At 51.8% G+C, this 16994-nt stretch overlaps 7 protein-coding genes across 7 annotated transcripts; 3 read left to right on the plus strand and 4 right to left on the minus strand.

Annotated features, from left to right (window-relative positions):
- Positions 1-3: 3 nt before the first annotated feature.
- On the minus strand, positions 4-1124 carry CAOG_04576 (hypothetical protein). The gene is made up of 3 exons (XM_004347273.2): positions 671-1124; positions 465-533; positions 4-367 (listed from the first exon to the last, which is right to left on the minus strand). The coding sequence occupies exons 1-3, from the start codon at positions 965-967 to the stop codon at positions 176-178; spliced, it is 558 nt and encodes a 185-aa protein (XP_004347323.1). The 5' UTR covers positions 968-1124; the 3' UTR covers positions 4-175.
- Positions 1125-1636: 512 nt separating this feature from the next.
- Positions 1637-3132, minus strand: CAOG_04577 (hypothetical protein). Its single transcript, XM_004347274.2, has 5 exons — positions 3054-3132; positions 2591-2715; positions 2323-2406; positions 2064-2213; positions 1637-1924 (listed from the first exon to the last, which is right to left on the minus strand). The coding sequence occupies exons 1-5, from the start codon at positions 3109-3111 to the stop codon at positions 1823-1825; spliced, it is 519 nt and encodes a 172-aa protein (XP_004347324.1). The 5' UTR covers positions 3112-3132; the 3' UTR covers positions 1637-1822.
- A 365-nt stretch (positions 3133-3497) lies between these two features.
- On the plus strand, positions 3498-4575 carry CAOG_04578 (hypothetical protein). The gene is made up of 2 exons (XM_004347275.2): positions 3498-3626; positions 4163-4575. Exons 1-2 carry the CDS (start codon positions 3522-3524, stop codon positions 4286-4288), a joined length of 231 nt encoding a protein of 76 aa, XP_004347325.1. The 5' UTR covers positions 3498-3521; the 3' UTR covers positions 4289-4575.
- Positions 4541-6975, minus strand: CAOG_04579 (hypothetical protein). Its single transcript, XM_004347276.2, has 5 exons — positions 6609-6975; positions 6175-6355; positions 5781-5963; positions 5187-5636; positions 4541-5057 (listed from the first exon to the last, which is right to left on the minus strand). Exons 1-5 carry the CDS (start codon positions 6824-6826, stop codon positions 4674-4676), a joined length of 1416 nt encoding a protein of 471 aa, XP_004347326.1. The 5' UTR covers positions 6827-6975; the 3' UTR covers positions 4541-4673.
- A 210-nt stretch (positions 6976-7185) lies between these two features.
- On the minus strand, positions 7186-8855 carry CAOG_04580 (short-chain dehydrogenase/reductase). The gene is made up of 4 exons (XM_004347277.2): positions 8638-8855; positions 8078-8314; positions 7848-7986; positions 7186-7755 (listed from the first exon to the last, which is right to left on the minus strand). The coding sequence occupies exons 1-4, from the start codon at positions 8837-8839 to the stop codon at positions 7347-7349; spliced, it is 987 nt and encodes a 328-aa protein (XP_004347327.1). The 5' UTR covers positions 8840-8855; the 3' UTR covers positions 7186-7346.
- A 727-nt stretch (positions 8856-9582) lies between these two features.
- On the plus strand, positions 9583-12260 carry CAOG_04581 (ras family protein). Its single transcript, XM_004347278.2, has 4 exons — positions 9583-9658; positions 10435-10509; positions 11294-11366; positions 11484-12260. The coding sequence occupies exons 1-4, from the start codon at positions 9629-9631 to the stop codon at positions 11879-11881; spliced, it is 576 nt and encodes a 191-aa protein (XP_004347328.1). The 5' UTR covers positions 9583-9628; the 3' UTR covers positions 11882-12260.
- Positions 12261-12391: 131 nt separating this feature from the next.
- On the plus strand, positions 12392-16861 carry CAOG_04582 (hypothetical protein). Its single transcript, XM_004347279.2, has 8 exons — positions 12392-13408; positions 13515-13596; positions 13678-13763; positions 13840-14023; positions 14123-14190; positions 14307-14899; positions 15069-15876; positions 16043-16861. Exons 1-8 carry the CDS (start codon positions 12446-12448, stop codon positions 16703-16705), a joined length of 3447 nt encoding a protein of 1148 aa, XP_004347329.1. The 5' UTR covers positions 12392-12445; the 3' UTR covers positions 16706-16861.
- Positions 16862-16994: the final 133 nt, after the last annotated feature.

The following is a 16994-nucleotide window of genomic DNA, read 5'->3' on the forward strand; positions in this document are numbered from 1 at the left end:
GATGTCGATGGTACGCGTTGACAAATAGTGCTACATTGAACGGAAAGGGGGGGGGGGAAAGCGAATTCGTTGAGCAAAACAATGTACAGGCGGAAGACAAACTAAGCGAGAGAATCAGGGTGGCCAGAAGTAAACTGCTGAGAAAAAAAATACGACAACAACAACCGATGCAAGATCAGTCCGAGCGATCAGAGAGGGTTTGAATCGTCGGGCCGCTTAACGGTGGTTGCACAAGCGAGAGAGCGTAGGAGGACAGCGAGCCCAGCAGAGCACGCGACAAATCGTACGTCCATCGGAACGGCGGAATGTTCTTGAGCAGCTCGACCACGCTCCAAGCATCAACATGCCGGCGAATTCGACCCATGTACTAAACCGGTGCAGCACAGTGAGTAAAGCACGAAAGCATGGCAGGAGAGTGAGTCAGAGGAAACTGTCAACCATTCTTCTTCTTGATGGCCACGTACATCGAGCTCAAAGGTCGAGAATTGCTTCAGGGTGATGGCTGTCCACGAGAATCGCAAAATCTGATACTCCTACCATTGTCAAGTCGGAGCATGCCGAGATTTCTCATGCAAGTCAGAAAACGCGAAACCAAGACCAAATTCCAACCACAGACACACAGACACACTGACACACACACACACTCTCTCTCTCTCTCTCTCTGACTCACTAGATCAGTCTGAATCATCAGCTTGGACGGAGTCTCGAGCAGTACTTCATAGCGAAGGACACGCGCACCAGCAAACATTTGGCGCAACGAGAGGAACTGCGAGCGAATCGACTCGCGCCCGCAGACCATGACCAGGGGATCCTCAAAGATCGCGTCCGGGGCATACAGATGCAGGAAGATGGCGTCAATTTCTGCCACGGGCGTGCTTGTCGCATACAGGCTCAACACTGGCTTTTCCAGCAACGCGACCGCCGTAGCCGGGTTTGACGATGATCCTCCTGCGGCATGTGGCGGCATGCTTGTTGTGTCTTGGATTGTTGACGGAATTCTTGAGAGTTGAGGTCTTGGTTTATTTTGTCGTTGGTTTGTCTTGAAATAAATCTGCAAACGAAAAAAAAAAAAATCTGGGAGAGAAGAACGACAATTGCGAATGAGTGAAATTGTGCGCCGCGAGGACACGAGCCAAATGGCTTCCACAACGGCAACGGGTGGAGCAAAGTGACAGCAACGAGAAGCGAAGGCGCGGAATCGAAGGTGGAGAGGCAGACACGCAGGTGGGAAGAGGGAAGGGAGGGAAGGAGGGAGGGAGGTAGGGCAGCTGTCGGAGTTGGCACGTTGGTTTCAGACACGCTGAATGCGGGGAGAACGAAGAGAGAGGGAGAGAACAGAGAGGGGAGTGGAATGGAAGATTGCTGAACACGGAAGCGCAGTAATCAAACAACGGGGAACGGAGGCGGCAGAGGGAAGGTGAAAGCGGAACGGAGCAGGAGGGGCGGAGGGACAAACACATTGGGGAAGAAAAAACAAAAAAATCTGCGACAATGGCGTGATGATGACGATCCATGCAGTAGCAAAAACTGACAACAAAAGACTGCAGGGTTCATGTCTCCGTCGATATAGAATAGATAGTGTGCTGCGACTTGCCAATGGTCGGGTCAGGGTGCAATCTTTGACACAAGAACGGAGTGGCGGAAAAAAATATTATGCTGTGTTTTGTTTACAACTTCAACAAACGCGGTTGCGAAAAGACGCATCGAGGCCATGTAAAATAATAAACCATTCGACAGAGTCGTTTCATTTGCGCAATGGGGAGGAAATCGCCGGGGGGAAGGGGAAGGGACTGTTGGATTTCGGACAGAAAGCACAGGAATCTTAAAGGTTGCTCTTCTTGGATTGGGCAAAGATCGCGAGAGCGATGGCGGCAACAACGGCGACAGCCTCAAGAGGGACAAACAGACCATCCTTGGAGGCACCCTGTGACCATGAACGAGAAGCATAAAGAATCACACAAACCAACAACAAATGAGCAAAACACATAAAAAAAAAAAGCCAAACATTTCCAACCCTACGGACAAGCACAGCGGTCGTTCCCCCATTCAAACACCATGCGTACCGAGTGGTGGACCTTGACGGAGAAATCAGCAGCGGGGACGGCCTCGTTGGCGCGGACAGCACGGGAGTAGGCGCTGAAGCTTTCCGAGTCGTAGAGCTGGACAGTGTAGGTCTTGGCGGACACCTGGTCGTGCTCGCGGACCCAGCTGACCTGCGATTCATGAATCACAAAAGCAAGAGCAATGCTCAAGAGTCAGACACCCGGTTGGCTTTTGGCGCAAGGATTCTCCCACAACATGACGCAAGACAATTTGCGTTACCTGGTAAGTCGAGTCTTCTTGGTTGTCGCCAGTCACAGCAACGGGGAGAACCTCACCATCGACGACGGCATGCAGGTTGGCACGCTGGACAAGCAGCAAGCAAGCAGCAAAGAAAAAGAAAAAGAAAAAGGGCAAACAAACAAAAAAAGTCAACAACCGTTGCAGCAAAGACACGCCGCGGGGCTCGCTCTCACTGCACTCTAAAAGCATGCACATAGCACCGTTGTCGAGGCTTGCGTGCGGGCATGGAGGAATCGAGCAGCCTTACATCAACAAACTCATCGTTGCACTTGATTTGGAACTGGGAGATGAAAACGGCCTTGGTGGAGGTGGCGAGCTGGGTGGTCGTGTAGGACACATCAGTCACAACGGGCTTGTCGCACAGCTCGGATGCTGTGCACGTCGATGCATCATCACAGAGAGAGGTGAGTGCAGACAAGATCGGATCAATCGCGTAGACGGAATGATTTCTCGCCAGCCACATTTCCCCTCCCCGAGCTTTGGCCAAGGTGGGACAAATAAGGGGCGCCCTTCTTCAACAAACGGAGCACCCCGTCGACTCGGATCGCATGCAGGTCGATGGAGAAACGCGCAAATCCAGCGAGATCACCAATTTTTTTTTATTTTTTTTTTTTTGGCCAGGCCGGCCTGTTTCAATGTAGCGCAGAAGACCCCTCCCCTCTCCCTAAACGACATAGCATTCTTAAACAATCCGTTGTTGCTGTCTTTACCCGAGGCAAGCGCGAGGAAGGCGGCGAAGCAGACAAAGGTCAGGACGGACTTGATCATTGCGAGGAATTAGGCGATCTCTGCGTTGGCAATGACGAGGCAGTCAAAGTCAGTCGATTCAGCCCGGGATTCAACGCAGCGATGGACAGCGTTCCCATCGACAACGAGCAAGTTGATCAATGGCACACGCAAGAGCCACAATCCACCATCGCGAAGGGCACAGCCATCACATGAAGCAGCAAAAGATGGTTCAACTCACACGAAACAGGACTGCCGTCTGGATCCTTTCCCTTTGGCTCGAGTTGGCTTGTTTGTGGAGTTGTTTGTGACGATGATGATGAAATCAACAAGTACACTTGCTACTACAGGCTTGAACTGTCATCTTTGGTCGATATTCCATTCAATAGATCCCAAATCCAAATCCAAATCCATTTTCTTCCTATTCATTTTTTTTTTTTCTGCTTGTTACAATGTCTGCCATTGCTGCCCTTTCCCGCCTGTCTGCCCGATCGTCGCTCACCTCCCAGGTCATGCGCGGCGGCCACTCGCACAGCAACTACCAGGCTCCCGGCTCTGTATGTCTTCCTCCTCTCTCTTTGCCCCCTCCCTCCACTCTCCTGCGCCGTGCCAGAGCCGCTTCATCGAGAGCGAACGAGCGTGTGGTTTCTTTTTTTTTTTTTCTGCTTTTTTTTTTCTTCTTCTGCCTTCTGCATCGCTGCGTCGCTTGTGCCTTCCTCCCGCACTCCCTGTCGCATTCAGTCGCATGACATCACCGCGGCTGCTTTTCGCTTCCCCAGCAGTCACGTCGGCAGTGCAGATGGTGAAAGAACAAGAAGGCACTGCGATCTTTTAGAGCCTTTTTTTTTTGTTTTTTTGCGATTCTCGCTCTTCCCTTTTCTGCCTCCTGGCTCTCCAACGGGGCTGCCCATCCCCCCTGAATGCTCTGTGATTGTGTTTACCATCCACGAGTACGCTCGATCGGCAGGCAATTTGCCTTGCTGCACAACTTTCACACCTCGGTCTCTTGCGCTCTTGCCACCATCATCATTGCTCACTCAAACACGATCCCCCCCCCCCTACTTGATCATCATCATCACTCTCGATGCAACAGAACCTGCCTTTCCAGGTCGTCGGCAAGTCGGCCCTCAGCCTCCACGTCAAGGTCTGGGCGTTCATGATCACTGGCTTCTCGCTGCCGTTTGTTGCCGTCAAGTTCCAGGCTTGGAAGAAGGGCTAAACAAAAAACCCACACTGCCAATCCATCACTATCAACGTGTGGCGTTTGCGATTCGAGAGGACTCTCGGATTGTCGTGCGATCGGTGGTTTTGATGGGCGTTGTGTAGCGTTGCTTTGTTTTGTTTTGTGAATCGTTTGCTGCAGCTTTCTTCTCGTGTGCGCTTTCGCATCAACGGGAATCGAGGCACAGCAGTTGTGTATTTTCTTTCCCCCCCCCCCCTTCTCCCCTTTCGTTTGTTTTGTCGACCGCTCAGGCAATACAAAAGAAAAAAACAACCCGAATCACAATCAATCAATTTTCATTTTGTTCGAGAGCTCTCCCTCCCTCGTGAGTTCTGAAAGGGCATCCTGGCCCGTCATTCAAATCAATAAGCATCATCACTAATCAGTCATCATCACTCGAGTTGACAGAATCAAAGTCCGAGTACGACTTTGACCGCAGTCGCGCCCCATCTGTCGCAGCCGCGTATGGGGTTGACAGAGAGGACTGCACCGGGCGAGGAGGCATTGCATTCTTGTGATTGTCATCGTCGTCCGAATTACTCGAGTCCGAGTACAAGTTTGACCGCTGTTGTGTCGTTCCCATCCGCTGTTGGGACAGAGGGCGATGGACTGGGCCAGGAGGCATTGCATTCGTATTCTCGTCATCATCGCTCGCATCACGAGAGTTGACGGAATCAAAGTCCGAGTACGAGTTGACGGAATCAAAGTCCGAGTACGAGTTGGACCGCTGCCGTGTCGTTCCGATACGCTGTTTTGACAGATGGGACTGCACAGTGGACCAGACAGGGCATTGTCAAACACAAAAATCGAAACAAACATGCACACGATGAGCGGACAAGTAGAATGGCACCCAACAGCAGTTTTGAACAGCAGTTTCGAACAACGTAAACTGTACATTGTTTGCTCCAAACAGCATCATGAGCCGATTTGGTTTGGTCTCGGACGATTTAGCAGGCGCATTCGGGCCACCACCCAATGACTGGTGTTGCACCGGTATTGCTGGATTCAGGCCAACTTGCCGGAGCATCTCGTGGCTTTGCTGCAAGAGCTGTTTTGACTCGTCCAGCATTCGCGCATCCGCCGTGACGGCTTTTGCGCCGGCGTGGTGCCCTGACCTCGACTGTGCTAATGGCGGATGATTTGTTTGTGTGGTCGCGGCATCTTTAGTCTTGTGCTGGAGCAAGGACTGGAGAAATTCTGCCGGCAAATAATCGCTCTCGTCCGACGAATCCGGGTTGGCGCCGGCCGCGTTGAGCCGCCGCTCCAGCCGCGCCTCCTCCATCGCCTGCTCCAAAATCGCATGAACGTCTTCCTTGGGATCTGGAACGTCACGGTACTGCCGGGGCTGCGCGCGCAAAGTCGGGAAAGAGGGCAAAAACTGATGAGTCGCTCTTCCGAAATAAGAAATCCAAACAAAAGCAGAAAGGTCAAAAGAAAAAAGAAAAAAGACACCAAAAAAGAAACACGAGATTCTAAGCTGGCAACGGACCTTGGTCGAGGAAGAATCGATGGGTGGGGATGGACGATGCGGTACGTCGGTTATCTGCAGGGCGCGAACGCGTTGGGCGAGCGTTTCGTCAGCGGACAGGTCGTTCAGCCGCACATCTTCTGCAAATCGCCGAAGGAGCTCGTCTGCCTGTTGTGCTTCCGTTCGCTGTTCAGGGCGGATGAACTGCAGGAAGGTACAAAGCAAAGGACGATACATTGCAACGGTACACACACAGTGAGTGTCCCCCCCCCCCCCGCGAGTGGAGCGCGACGGTGGTTGGCAACAAGACGTTTGTGCGAACATTTGAGCAAGCGGCGAAAAAAGAAAAAACGAAGAAAAAAATCCAAACCACATGCGCCACACCCGAGACGGCGGGAGCAACCGCGGGTCTTACCAGTGGGGCTGGCGTGGGGTTTGTTCGCAAGTGGTCCATGTTGCGGCCTGCAAGCGCGGCGATGCGATCGGCGAGGGCGTCTTCCGTGGCAGGCTGTGAAGCGGCATTCGCACGGGAAGCGCGCAGTTGCGCTCTCCGCTCGTAGATTTTCGCTGGAGGCTGTTCAACCCGCTGCTCCATGCTGCAGCGCCGCACACAAACGAACCCGTGTCCCTGTGAGAACTAAGCCGTTCATATTGTGTGCACTGGGGCAATCGGCGTGCACCCTCCCCTCTTTGTCCACCCTCAACACAGCGTGGCTCACACGACCTTCCTCTTGTTCCATTTTGGACAAATCACAACAACCATTGCTAGTTTTCGCTACCGCCCCACTCCCCGCTGGCTTGCATCTCAACAAAGGTCAACACTTCGAGAAGAGGCTCATTCAGACGTACGTGGAAGGCGGGCGAGAGGTGAGCTGTTGGATGCGGCGTTCCAGGTCGGCGTCTCGCTGATGTTGCTGCTCTGCCATCTCCGCCCAGCTCAAGATGTAGCCAGGTGGTTTCTGATACTGCTGCGGGTGCTGCTGTTGCGGTGGTGGCTGCCCCTGCGGATGGTCAGTAGTGGAGGCCGGCGGAGCTGCCGGGTTGGCTGGCTTGTCGGGCTGTGACATGAACGGTCGCCAAGGCCAACCACAAATGACTGCCCAGCACAACAGCACAATGAACGATGGGGTTTTTTTGGAGGAGGATGAAAATTGGAAAAGTAGCCACCACGGTGGATGCCTCCAGCGGAAGGAATAGGCAAACGGATGCACGAATGTGACGAAACGACTGCGCTGCTTGTGGAATTGCAGCTAGTCAATGTGAAATACAACGGCGGGACAACCTCTGGTCAGTTGATCTTCACTGCTGATTGTGATTGAGCCCATCAATTATTCGGTTTTGCGGCAGAGCAAATATCACTTGCCGACACTTTCAATCTCAAAGGCCACAGGAGCTGTTCATTTCATGCAAAGGTTGGTCGCAAGCATCAGAATGAATAGTTGCTAGATTGGATAGGAGCCATAACAGGGAAAGCAACGTGGAACGACGCAAGACGAATTGCATGCGCCAAACCGACAAACTCAACCGAAGAACAAGTCAGTCGCGCGCCTCCCCCCCCAACAGCTGCTTTCTCGAAACATCGAGGCTTTACTCGCCCTTCTTGGCGTTGGCCCGCTTCAGTGCGCGAGAGCGGATGCTGAGGTGGTGGTTCATGAGCAGTTTGTCACTCATGTCTTCGGGCAGCAGGGAGATGGCCCAGCTCTGCAGAGCATGCGCCCAGTAGCCAAGGGTGCGAGAGTCGTGGCCAATGGTGGCAACGGCTTGACGAGCAAAGGCGGTGGGCGTTGGGATGGTGAGAGCGGCGCGAACCTTGCTCAACTTGGACACAACCAGAAGCGGGGTGACGGACTGGATGGAAATGCCCTTGCTCGAGTACTCGAGCTCGAGAGCCCGCGAAAAGTAATCAACGTAGCCCTTGGCAGCAGAGTACACGGTCAAGAGTGGCGTTGGGCGCATGCCCGAGTACGACGAAACGTTGACGATGGCACCACGCTTGCTGTAGTCGTGAAAGCGTGCGGCGCGAGTGAGTGCAACCGAACGAAAGATCGGAAACCAGAACAAAAAAAAGGGAAAGGGCAACAAACTCACCGCTCAACCATGCCGGGAAGAATCATTTGCGTGATGAGAGTGGTCGAAGTAATGTTGAGCTGAATCAGATCGAGCAGCTTGGCCTCGCTCAACTCGGTAAAGAACGCGGGGTGGTCGTAGCTGACGCCAACGTTGTTGACTAGCCCAATAAAACAAAGCAAACAAATCACCATTCTCAGCGTCAGATGTTGTTGGTACAAGCACAACGCAGCGTGGCCCAGACACTTTACCGAGGACGCCAACGTCGAGATTGGCAAGACGGGCACGAAGAGGGCCAGCGGTGGAGGCGTTGAGCTGGCTAAAGTCGAACGCGATCGTCTGAGTGTTGACCTTGTGCTTTGCCGCAATCTCGCCGGCGGTCTTGTCGAGCTTTGCCTGGGTGCGCGAGATCAGGACAATGTTGAGACCCTTGCGAGCGAGCTCGTGCGCGTATGCCTCGCCAATGCCGTCTGTAGCGCCCGTAACGACTGTTGCATTTGTACAAAATATTCAACCTGAGTCACAGAGTCGAAGCGCAGGAAACAAAGAACAAAAAAAAGCACGCGTCTCGCTTTTTTTTTTTTTTTTGTTTTTTTTTTTTTTTTTTTTTTTTTGTTGGGGCAGCAAATCGGAGTGCGTGGTGAATCGTCAGAGAGCGTCAGTCTGCACATTTTCAACGAGCGACTTGCTCGAGGGCGACCACGATGCTGCAGGGGTGCGGGGAAGCGGGGGGGCGGGGAAGGGGAGGAAGAGCAAGGCAGAAGGTGGGATTTTCGCATCGCTGCCCTCCCAACTGAGTGATCACGGTTACCTGCCCATTCGCCCAGTCGCTTGAGGTTCTTGCCAGGACGCAGGAAGAACGAAAAGATGCCACGGAGCGCACGGAGCACCGGGAGCAGTGCGGCGCGCGCGAGGACGAGCAGGCCGAGAACAGCGAGCAAGTTTTGCGCGATCGGCGTCTGGAACGAGCCAGGCAGCGCATCCCAAAGCCAGTCAAAGTCCAGCACTGCCATTTTGTTCAGAAGACAGAAATAAAGGAGTGCAGATGCTTAGAATTCGAAAGAGCTTGATGTGATGTCGTGGGAGATCTCTTTCGGGGGCCGGATTTTGAGTGTCCAGCGTTGCAATTGTTCGGTAAGCGCCGTTTCGTTTTTATGCAACATCTCCGAGAATAGCCCGCGGATCTCAAACTCGAAAAACCCAAGTAAGAAAGCTGACTCGGAGCTCATCTGAGTTTTGCGCTGACGACATGCGGTCACATGTGGAAAGGCGCGCGCGAGCGTTCAAGTTTGGTTGGTTTTTGGCAAATCGCGTGGATTTGGGTTTCGGTTTGGACCTTGAGCAGCGGCCAGGCCAACGCCATCTCATGATAAACTCGACCGTGACGAGTGTCCCATGATTTTGGTCTGGAATTGGCGACGGTGTGAGGTGCTGGTGTTCGTCGAAGCATCATTGAGAGTCGAAACAAACAAAACGTTCCAAATTGACCTCGGTTTGGTTTTTTTTTTTCACCTCCACCCCCCCCCGGCTTCGTTGTTCATCCGTTGTCTGACTTTTGATACGAGGTGATACTAGGTATTTGAGCAAGGGGGGAGGGCTTCAGAGCACTCGCCCTTGTGTCCGTTTCGTCCATTTTGTTTCTGATTGACATTTCGAGGTTGTCAGCCAGCCCGAAATAGCCTTTTTTTTCGTTTTTTATTTTATTTTATTTTATTATTATTATTATAAAAATCGCTTTTTGGAGAAAGCAGGAAAGCTTCACTCTTTTTTCGATTCTTTGTTCATAATCCCTCTAAAACATCATGCAAACAATCAAATGCGTTGTTGTGGGCGTAAGTTTTTTTTTTTCCTTCCCTCTTGCTCTCTCGTGCTTTCCTGCCTGCTTCCTGCTCCCTGCGCTTCCTCTCTCGCGGTGCTCTTGCATCACGCACTTCCCTTTGCTTCGGCGTGGTCTTTCTGGGGCTGCCCTCTGCGACCCTGGAAGCAGAAAGGAAAAAAAAAAAAAGGAAAAAAAAAAGAGCAAAAAGCTTTTTTTTTTTTCGATGCTGGCTTTTTGCTCAACCGGCGTCTGCAGGCCAGATCTTGCCCCTGCGGCCTGCTCCTGTGCGGGCGCGACTTGCACTCGTGCTACAGCTGACGCCTGTTGCGGAGATTCCCCGCGGATGAGCGCACACAACGCACACGGACTGACGCAAAAGCCCTCAAAAAGAAGAAAAAGTTAAAAAACAGAAATAGACCAAACTTTTTTTTCTTTTTCTTTCTCTGCTTCTTCTTCTTCCTCTTTCCTTTCCTTTGTTTGAATGGTTGGCCAACCCACCGTCGTCAGCGAGCACGTTGCCGGCCAGCTTCCCATGCATCCAAGCGTGAGATCGCGATGGTGCGCTCTCGTCCGTCGCGGCAGCCTGCCTGGCTGTCTTTTTGTTTTCCACAATTTGAAATTGAAATCGCTTTTTTTTTTTTCCTTCAAGTTTTTTTTTTTTTTTTTCGCTGGAAGTTATGCGTTTTCCATTGGTTTTTTTTTTTTTTTTTGGTTCTAACTTTTTTTTTTTTTTTGTCTTTTGCTCTGTCCGTTGTTTTTCGCCTCGCGTCCCTGTTTGTATTTACGTAGGATGGTGCCGTCGGCAAGACCTGCTTGTTGATCTCATACACCACTAACAAGTTCCCAAGCGAATACGTCCCCACCGTAAGTTCACATCCTGACTCTTGCCCTCTTTTTTTTTTTTTTTTTTTCCCTTCTATCCACAACACAACAATTTTTTTTTCGGTTCTTTTTTTTTTTTTTTCTTCCCTTCTCCTTCCCGTCTTTGCGTTGTTCTGGCCTTCCACGACGACGGCGTTCCACCCTTGCATTCCTCCTCTCCGTGTGTTGTCGGCCGTGCCATGGCTGCCTCTCGTGCGTCGTTCCAATCGTCCAAAAGAGAGGCGACAAAAAAAAAAAAAAAACTCTTGCGGCTTTTTTTTTCTATTTTATTATTTCAAAAAACACAACATTCTCTTGCCTTTTTTCCTTTGAGTGTTTTTTTTTTTTTTTTCTTCCTTCCTTTTGTCTCTTTTTTTGCCGTTTTGTCTTTTTGTTCGCTGCTGCCGCTGCAGAGCTCCTCTCCACACATCCCCGCCCGCGCACGCATCCTCACGAGCATTGCTTCATCTGCTCTCGGGCAAGAGACTGCTCAGCTGCTCTGCGCTCGTCTTCGCGGTTTCGTTTGTGGTATTTGAGCAAAAAAAAAAAAAAAAAAAAGCAGCATGCCGCCGTTCCCTCTTGTCGCCCGTTTTTATTTCCTCTCATTTTTTCCATCCGCGCTCTTTCATCCCGATCCTCCGCTTGGTCTTTCTTTATGCTTGTAGCTGTTCTTGTTGTTGTTGCTATTGGGCCGGTCCCCTCCTTCAACTCTTCCGGTTTTTGTCTACGTTCCAATACTCATTATTTTATGATTTTTTTTATTATTTTTTTTTTTTTTGCCTTCTAGGTCTTCGACAACTACGCAGTCACAGTCATGATTGGCGGCGAGCCCTACACGCTTGGCCTTTTCGACACAGCAGGTTTGTGTCCTTTCCCCCCCCCCCTTTTGAATTGTTTTGTTTGAATGCGCGGGGTCACTCACAACACTTTTTTTTTTTTTTTTTTTTTTTTTTTTGCTGCTTCTTCACCGCCAACAGGACAGGAAGATTACGATCGTCTCCGCCCTCTGTCGTACCCCCAGACTGACGTCTTCCTTGTGTGCTTCTCGGTTGTGTCCCCCGCATCGTTCGAGAACGTCCGAGAGAAGTGGGTTCCCGAGATCACCCACCACTGCCCAAAGACCCCCTTCCTGCTTGTCGGCACTCAAATGGATTTGCGCGACGACGCCACCACCACCGAGAAGCTCGCCAAGAACAAGCAGAAGGCAATCACTGTTGAGCAAGGCAACAAGACTGCCACCGACCTCAAGGCTGTCAAATACGTCGAGTGCTCTGCCCTCACACAAGCCGGTCTGAAGAACGTATTCGACGAGGCCATCCTCGCCGCCCTCGAGCCTCCGGAATCACCCAAGAAGCGCAAGTGCCTCATCCTCTAAAAACACCGAGTCGCGTGCATGCCCCCCCCCCTTCTCCTCAAGTCACTTTGTTTTTCCCCCTTTTCTTCTAAAACCCTTCCCCCCATCCACCACCCTCTTCTCTCTCTCTCTCCCCATTCGCGCCATGAGTGACCTTACGCTGGTCGACGTCTATTCAAGGCGTTTGTCCGTGAGTGCCTCTTCTTGTATCTCTTGTTTTTCTTGGTTTCGTGATTTCAGCCTCCATCTTCCTGCAGCAGGTTTTTGTGTGTGTATTTTTGTTGTTTTGTTGTATCCGATCGTCTTTGCACTATTGCGTTTGTCTGCAGTTTGTTGTTGTGCCTTTTGTGTTTCAAAAGCATGGCAAATCAAAAACAAAAAAAATATTGTTTTCTCTCCATTCTTTGCTTCCTCCATTGTCCGTTTTTTTTTTTTTTTTTTCTTTGGTCGGTGATGGGTTCCTGCGCCTCTGTCATCGCAAATGCTAAAGTTTCATTCTCGAGCACGAGCCGGCAACCATTCTTACATTGTCGAAGCAGTTTTGTGTGTCACCCAAACTTCAAACTTGGTGAACATTCACATTGCATGTCCTTCGGCGAGTCCCTCGTTGAGGTGCCCATGTCCAGCCACGAGCTCGCTATGCGGGAAGCATCGAGTCTGCAGCGGCAGCAGCAGGAGCAGCAGCTGGAGCAGCTGGAGCAGCAGCGACGCGGCTCGTTCGACCTCGCACTGCGGCAAAGAGCTGCGTTTCCCGCCACTGATGACGACGAGCCCGACGACGACCACGATGACGACCTCGCCCCACAAACCGGCGCGCTCCCACATGTGATCTTACTACCCAACCATGGCAGTGCCGAGGCTGCTCCGGCTGTGACCAATCGCCCGCTGGGATCGACTTCCGCAGTTCGCTTCGACTTGACCGAATTCGAGCCCAGCAGCTCACGACGACCTCCTCCTCACCAAGCACCGCCACCATCAGAGCCCCGCCCGTCAATCCTCAAGAAGGATTCAGTAGTAGCCGCGTACTTGGCGCCAGAGGCGGTTCCGAATGGCACGGGCGACCGCGCGCACGTTTACATGCAGATGCAACCCCTGTACGACTTTACAAGTGACTCAGACGAGCGGCGCGACGAGCTGATGCGAGCTGCCCCGTCGTTCCAGGATGCACGCAGACGCTCCATCCAGCCATCTCGGAAGCCAATGGGCCTCGGCTCGACCTCCTCGAACACTTCGCTTGGCGGAGCCTTGGGCAAAGTGTTCACCGGGTTGTCTCGAAGACGCCACTCCATCCAGCCAGGCTTCCCTGCTTCGTCGGGATTCGAGCCCAATGTGCTTGGCGGTTCAATAGCGAGCGGCATCAGCCGAAGCGAAACCAGGCAATTTACGCCTCCGCCGATCGTGGCGGCCGACAGCGATGGTCTGGAAGAGGACACGTCAATCTCCTTCTGGACAACGCTGCGATCCATGATGCCCACAATGCTGACCAGCGGTGAGCTGCCGCAAGTGTCCGACAAGGAGTTTTTTCTCAGCTACTCTCGAAAGGACAAGGTAATGGCTCGAGAATAACGCGCGTGGTGTGTGGCATGGACTCGGGGGGGGTTTTTTTTTTGTTTTTGTTTTTTAATTCACCCCGCACCTACACCCGCATACGCAGGCCACGGCTGCTCGTCTTGTTGATATGTTCACCGAAGCCAATGTTGATGTGTGGGTTGATTGGACGTCCATTCCCCCTTCAGGTAACCTCTACAGTTGTTGTTTGTTTGATGCACAAACGCGCCGCGATGAGCTAACCCTCTTGTTTGGCTCCCTCCTCTCAGCTGATTGGATGAGCGAGATTTGCAAAGGCATTGAAAATTCGAGCGCGTTCTTGTTTCTTCTATCGCCCAACAGCGTTTCTTCTCTGGTAGACCAATCCTGAGTCCCTCCTGTCTTGCCCATTCGATTCTCTTGGGTGCTCACTCCATCTTCTTCGTTCACAGGTGTGCAATCAGGAGCTCGACTATGCCATCCAGTGCGGAAAGCGAGTCATTCCCATAGTCATTGAGGATATTGACGCGAGTATCGTGGTGCGAACCGAAATTTCCAGCCGCAACTACATTTTTATGCGGCAGACCGACAACGGGGCTGAATCCTTCAAGACCATTATTCATGCCCTTTCGCAAAGTACGGTGTGCCGTTGCTCTTTATTTTTTAGTTTTTCTCTTCCCGTTCGTGCTTGGTTTCTGCTCGATTCTCACGCTTGCTTGGACGACGCATGGTCAGATCTCGATTATGTACACGAGCATACTAGGATCTTAAAATTAGCACACACTTGGAACGACAACCATCGGGTAAGAAGAGGATGACAACAAACAAACCTTTTTTTTTTTTTTTGGCAGATGCTTGAAAGTTCCAAGTAGCCATTGATCGATTGACGCTGTTTCTGTCATTGTTGACGGCTTTACAGAAACCCGATTTCCTGGTGTTTGGTCACGTCGCAAACGCAGCCCAGCAGTGGCTGACGGACTCTGTGGGGCAGTCGCCAGCGCCTTGTCCCCTCCAGGTCGAGTACATTCGAGCTTGCGTGCGCTTTGCAAAGCGGGTGCACCATCGCAAGCGCATGGTTGCGATTGCATTCATCCTCGTGTGCATTGCGGCCGTCATTGCCTCCACCATCCTTGCCATTCAAGCGAAAAGAAACTTGGAGGAGGCCGAGATTCAGCGCAAAACCTCCAAGCAGTTTACCGCCTTTGTCGTCGTGCAGCAAATAGCAACACTCTCACAGTCCTTCTTTCTCGAATTCACCAAGCGGTATCCAAAACCTTCCTGGCTCTGTTACACCAGAAAGTGCATCATGGGATCCATCATGAGTTTGGCACGAGTCGAGACGCTTGCCATCGTCTCTGATTTGATTCCCCGCTCGTCCTTCCGTCAGTCGGCATTCGCGGCACTTTTGCAAACCCGCTACACTGCACTTCGCAAGGATTTTGAGCTGTACAATGGCAACATTGATCCATTCAATACGACCGGTGCTGTTTGCGAATGGAGCATTTCTCTCTAGTAAGTCTTTCCGCGGTCGCGGTTGGCACTTTTGTCTGTCGTTTTTTCTGTCTTGCTGGTGTGGCTGGGGTTGCTTTTTACAGCACCGCATCGACTCAGCTCTTTTTGTTTTTCCCTGTTTTTGTTTTTGTTTGCGCTATTCGATTTTGCTTGCGTTGTCCCTTGCCAGTGGAATCGGCTTTTTGCAATACTGCGGCAGTGGTAGTATCGATATCGTTTCTCTGACACAACCACTTCATCCGTTTACCGAGTGGTACTCTTCCAAACCGAATCAGACGGTTTTGGCACAGGAGCCGTTTTCGTTGCCACCAGACCCAACGCACGCGCGCCGACTACGGTTACCTGACGGGTCTCTTCTCGTTGGTGCCAAGTGTTCCGACGTTTCCAGCGTCGGGCTGGCGACGCTCATCCAGCTGAACGCAACCCACATCGAGTACAATGTTTTTGGCCTGCTTCTTGGAAGTCACGAGGAAGAGCCTGGCCCCCAGAGTCTGCGCCTCCTGTCCTCTCGTATCTTTCCAGCGGTTTTTACCGACTCGTCGTGCCTTCTCAGCCCAACCACGGCGCACTTTGCCTTTTTCGCCATTCTGCCGTTTGATCCCGGCCATCCCCACCTGGTCTTGATTGACTCTGACGTTGACCGAGTTTTCGATTTTGGACGTGCCGACACTCTGAGCGTTGAAAACATTGGTTTCAACGACGACTCGACTCTGCTGGCGATGGCGGATCCCGAGGTGGTTGGTGACTTGCGGCTCACGCGCCTTCCCATGCCCGGCTCGGCCAACTTGACCCATGTTCCTCTGCAACTCCTCCCTGCGAATTATTCCGACCCCTACTATACGCCCGTCTATGCTGGCTCATGGGTCGAGCAAGACGGGGTCTTGCCAGTCATGCGCATCAACATTACTCTCCCAAGTACCAATCCTTCCAACTCGTTTGTTACTTTGTCGAAGGAAACTTCGCTATCCACTCTTCAGGTGCGCACTCCAACCCTTAATGTTTTTGCACATTCACCGCTTGTGCTCATGCTCAATTTGTTAGGTCTTTTGTTGCGTTTTCTCACCTTCCATGGATTCTGTTTGTTTTTCGGTGGTGGTGTTGTTGTTTTCCTATCATGCTCTGTTTTCTCCATCACCGCCACAGTTTTTCCCACAGTCGGATTGGCTGATTGTGGCAATGGCCTTCCCAAACAAGATTGTCGGGTACATTAACACGGCTTCTGCAACGTACAGCTCGGAGATGCTCAAACTCCCCTTCCATCTCGTCGCGGGCAGCGACATGCCAGGAGTCATTGTTTCCATCGACGTCGAGAGCAATCTCGCGAGCTTTGGCGACGATCAAGGATTTGCACGCAATCTCAAGTGCAACGTGCCTCCTCCAGGCAGCTCGACAGTGCCCCAGTGCGCGACGATTGGCCAGCTGTCCGTTGGCTCGGGTCCTGTCAAGCCAGGCTCCCTGATTCTCTACCAGGTCTCGGGGATTGCCATCGTGACTGCGGAGGTTCTCTCGTCAAACTGCTTGAGCGGTCTTGGAATTGCAGACTGCCATGGCCCAATCATTTCGTGGCCCGCGGACATGGGTCAACCCATCACTGTCTCCTCCTTCTTACTGACGTATGTGCTGTCGCTCGTCCGAATCGATGCATCAACAAGCAACCCGTACGCGCTTTGGCCAACAGGTCAGGACGAGATTGCTCCCACGCTTTTAGATATCAGCCTCCGTAACCCCAACTTTCAGCAATTTCTTGCTGATTCGTTGCTCTTGCCGTACGCGATTGTGCAGCAGTTTACGAATGATGATGAGTAGAAGTAGTGTGCTTGGTCTGGCATACGATGCTTTGTCTTCTCGTTCTCCACTTCCATCTCCATCTTCAGTTTTGTGTGTATGTATTTGGGTGGATGCTCGGCATGTCTTGGCCCTCCCCTTATCTAAGTTTATTACATGTACAACATTGTCCAAAGCTCCAATTGTTGTTGATCCTGGCTGTCTGCTTTGAGACTTTGCATCATTTCTTCCCATATGCAGCAAGTCACCTCATGATGATCTGTCACTTGTCCGATTTTCGTTTTCATCTGCACATTGTTGTTAGTCTTCA

This window comes from Capsaspora owczarzaki (genome assembly GCF_000151315.2).
Source record: "Capsaspora owczarzaki ATCC 30864 unplaced genomic scaffold supercont2.7, whole genome shotgun sequence".
NCBI lineage: Eukaryota > Filasterea > Ministeriida > Capsasporidae > Capsaspora > Capsaspora owczarzaki.

What these genes read in the sequence shown, in the direction of transcription:
- CAOG_04582 (XM_004347279.2), top strand. Translation starts at nt 12,446, where the DNA reads ATGTCCTTCGGCGAGTCCCTCGTTGAGGTGCCCATGTCCAGCCACGAG. An exon ending in TATTCATGCCCTTTCGCAAA is followed by an intron (nt 14,024 to 14,122) that starts GTACGGTGTGCC and finishes ACGCATGGTCAG; the next exon opens with ATCTCGATTATGTACACGAG. An exon ending in CTTGGAACGACAACCATCGG is followed by an intron (nt 14,191 to 14,306) that starts GTAAGAAGAGGA and finishes ACGGCTTTACAG; the next exon opens with AAACCCGATTTCCTGGTGTT.
- CAOG_04578 (XM_004347275.2), top strand. Translation starts at nt 3,522, where the DNA reads ATGTCTGCCATTGCTGCCCTTTCCCGCCTGTCTGCCCGATCGTCGCTC. An exon ending in ACTACCAGGCTCCCGGCTCT is followed by an intron (nt 3,627 to 4,162) that starts GTATGTCTTCCT and finishes TCGATGCAACAG; the next exon opens with AACCTGCCTTTCCAGGTCGT.
- CAOG_04576 (XM_004347273.2), bottom strand. Translation starts at nt 967, where the DNA reads ATGCCGCCACATGCCGCAGGAGGATCATCGTCAAACCCGGCTACGGCG. An exon ending in TGATGATTCAGACTGATCTA is followed by an intron (nt 534 to 670) that starts GTGAGTCAGAGA and finishes TGACAATGGTAG; the next exon opens with GAGTATCAGATTTTGCGATT. An exon ending in TCTCGACCTTTGAGCTCGAT is followed by an intron (nt 368 to 464) that starts GTACGTGGCCAT and finishes GCACCGGTTTAG; the next exon opens with TACATGGGTCGAATTCGCCG.
- CAOG_04579 (XM_004347276.2), bottom strand. Translation starts at nt 6,826, where the DNA reads ATGTCACAGCCCGACAAGCCAGCCAACCCGGCAGCTCCGCCGGCCTCC. An exon ending in ACCTCTCGCCCGCCTTCCAC is followed by an intron (nt 6,356 to 6,608) that starts GTACGTCTGAAT and finishes GCGGCGCTGCAG; the next exon opens with CATGGAGCAGCGGGTTGAAC. An exon ending in TCGATTCTTCCTCGACCAAG is followed by an intron (nt 5,637 to 5,780) that starts GTCCGTTGCCAG and finishes TTGCGCGCGCAG; the next exon opens with CCCCGGCAGTACCGTGACGT.
- CAOG_04580 (XM_004347277.2), bottom strand. Translation starts at nt 8,839, where the DNA reads ATGGCAGTGCTGGACTTTGACTGGCTTTGGGATGCGCTGCCTGGCTCG. An exon ending in GCGACTGGGCGAATGGGCAG is followed by an intron (nt 8,315 to 8,637) that starts GTAACCGTGATC and finishes CAAATGCAACAG; the next exon opens with TCGTTACGGGCGCTACAGAC. An exon ending in CTTCCCGGCATGGTTGAGCG is followed by an intron (nt 7,756 to 7,847) that starts GTGAGTTTGTTG and finishes TCACGACTACAG; the next exon opens with CAAGCGTGGTGCCATCGTCA.
- CAOG_04581 (XM_004347278.2), top strand. Translation starts at nt 9,629, where the DNA reads ATGCAAACAATCAAATGCGTTGTTGTGGGC. An exon ending in TCAAATGCGTTGTTGTGGGC is followed by an intron (nt 9,659 to 10,434) that starts GTAAGTTTTTTT and finishes GTATTTACGTAG; the next exon opens with GATGGTGCCGTCGGCAAGAC. An exon ending in CAAGCGAATACGTCCCCACC is followed by an intron (nt 10,510 to 11,293) that starts GTAAGTTCACAT and finishes TTTGCCTTCTAG; the next exon opens with GTCTTCGACAACTACGCAGT.
- CAOG_04577 (XM_004347274.2), bottom strand. Translation starts at nt 3,111, where the DNA reads ATGATCAAGTCCGTCCTGACCTTTGTCTGCTTCGCCGCCTTCCTCGCG. An exon ending in AAGAAGACTCGACTTACCAG is followed by an intron (nt 2,214 to 2,322) that starts GTAACGCAAATT and finishes CATGAATCGCAG; the next exon opens with GTCAGCTGGGTCCGCGAGCA. An exon ending in CCGTCAAGGTCCACCACTCG is followed by an intron (nt 1,925 to 2,063) that starts GTACGCATGGTG and finishes TCATGGTCACAG; the next exon opens with GGTGCCTCCAAGGATGGTCT.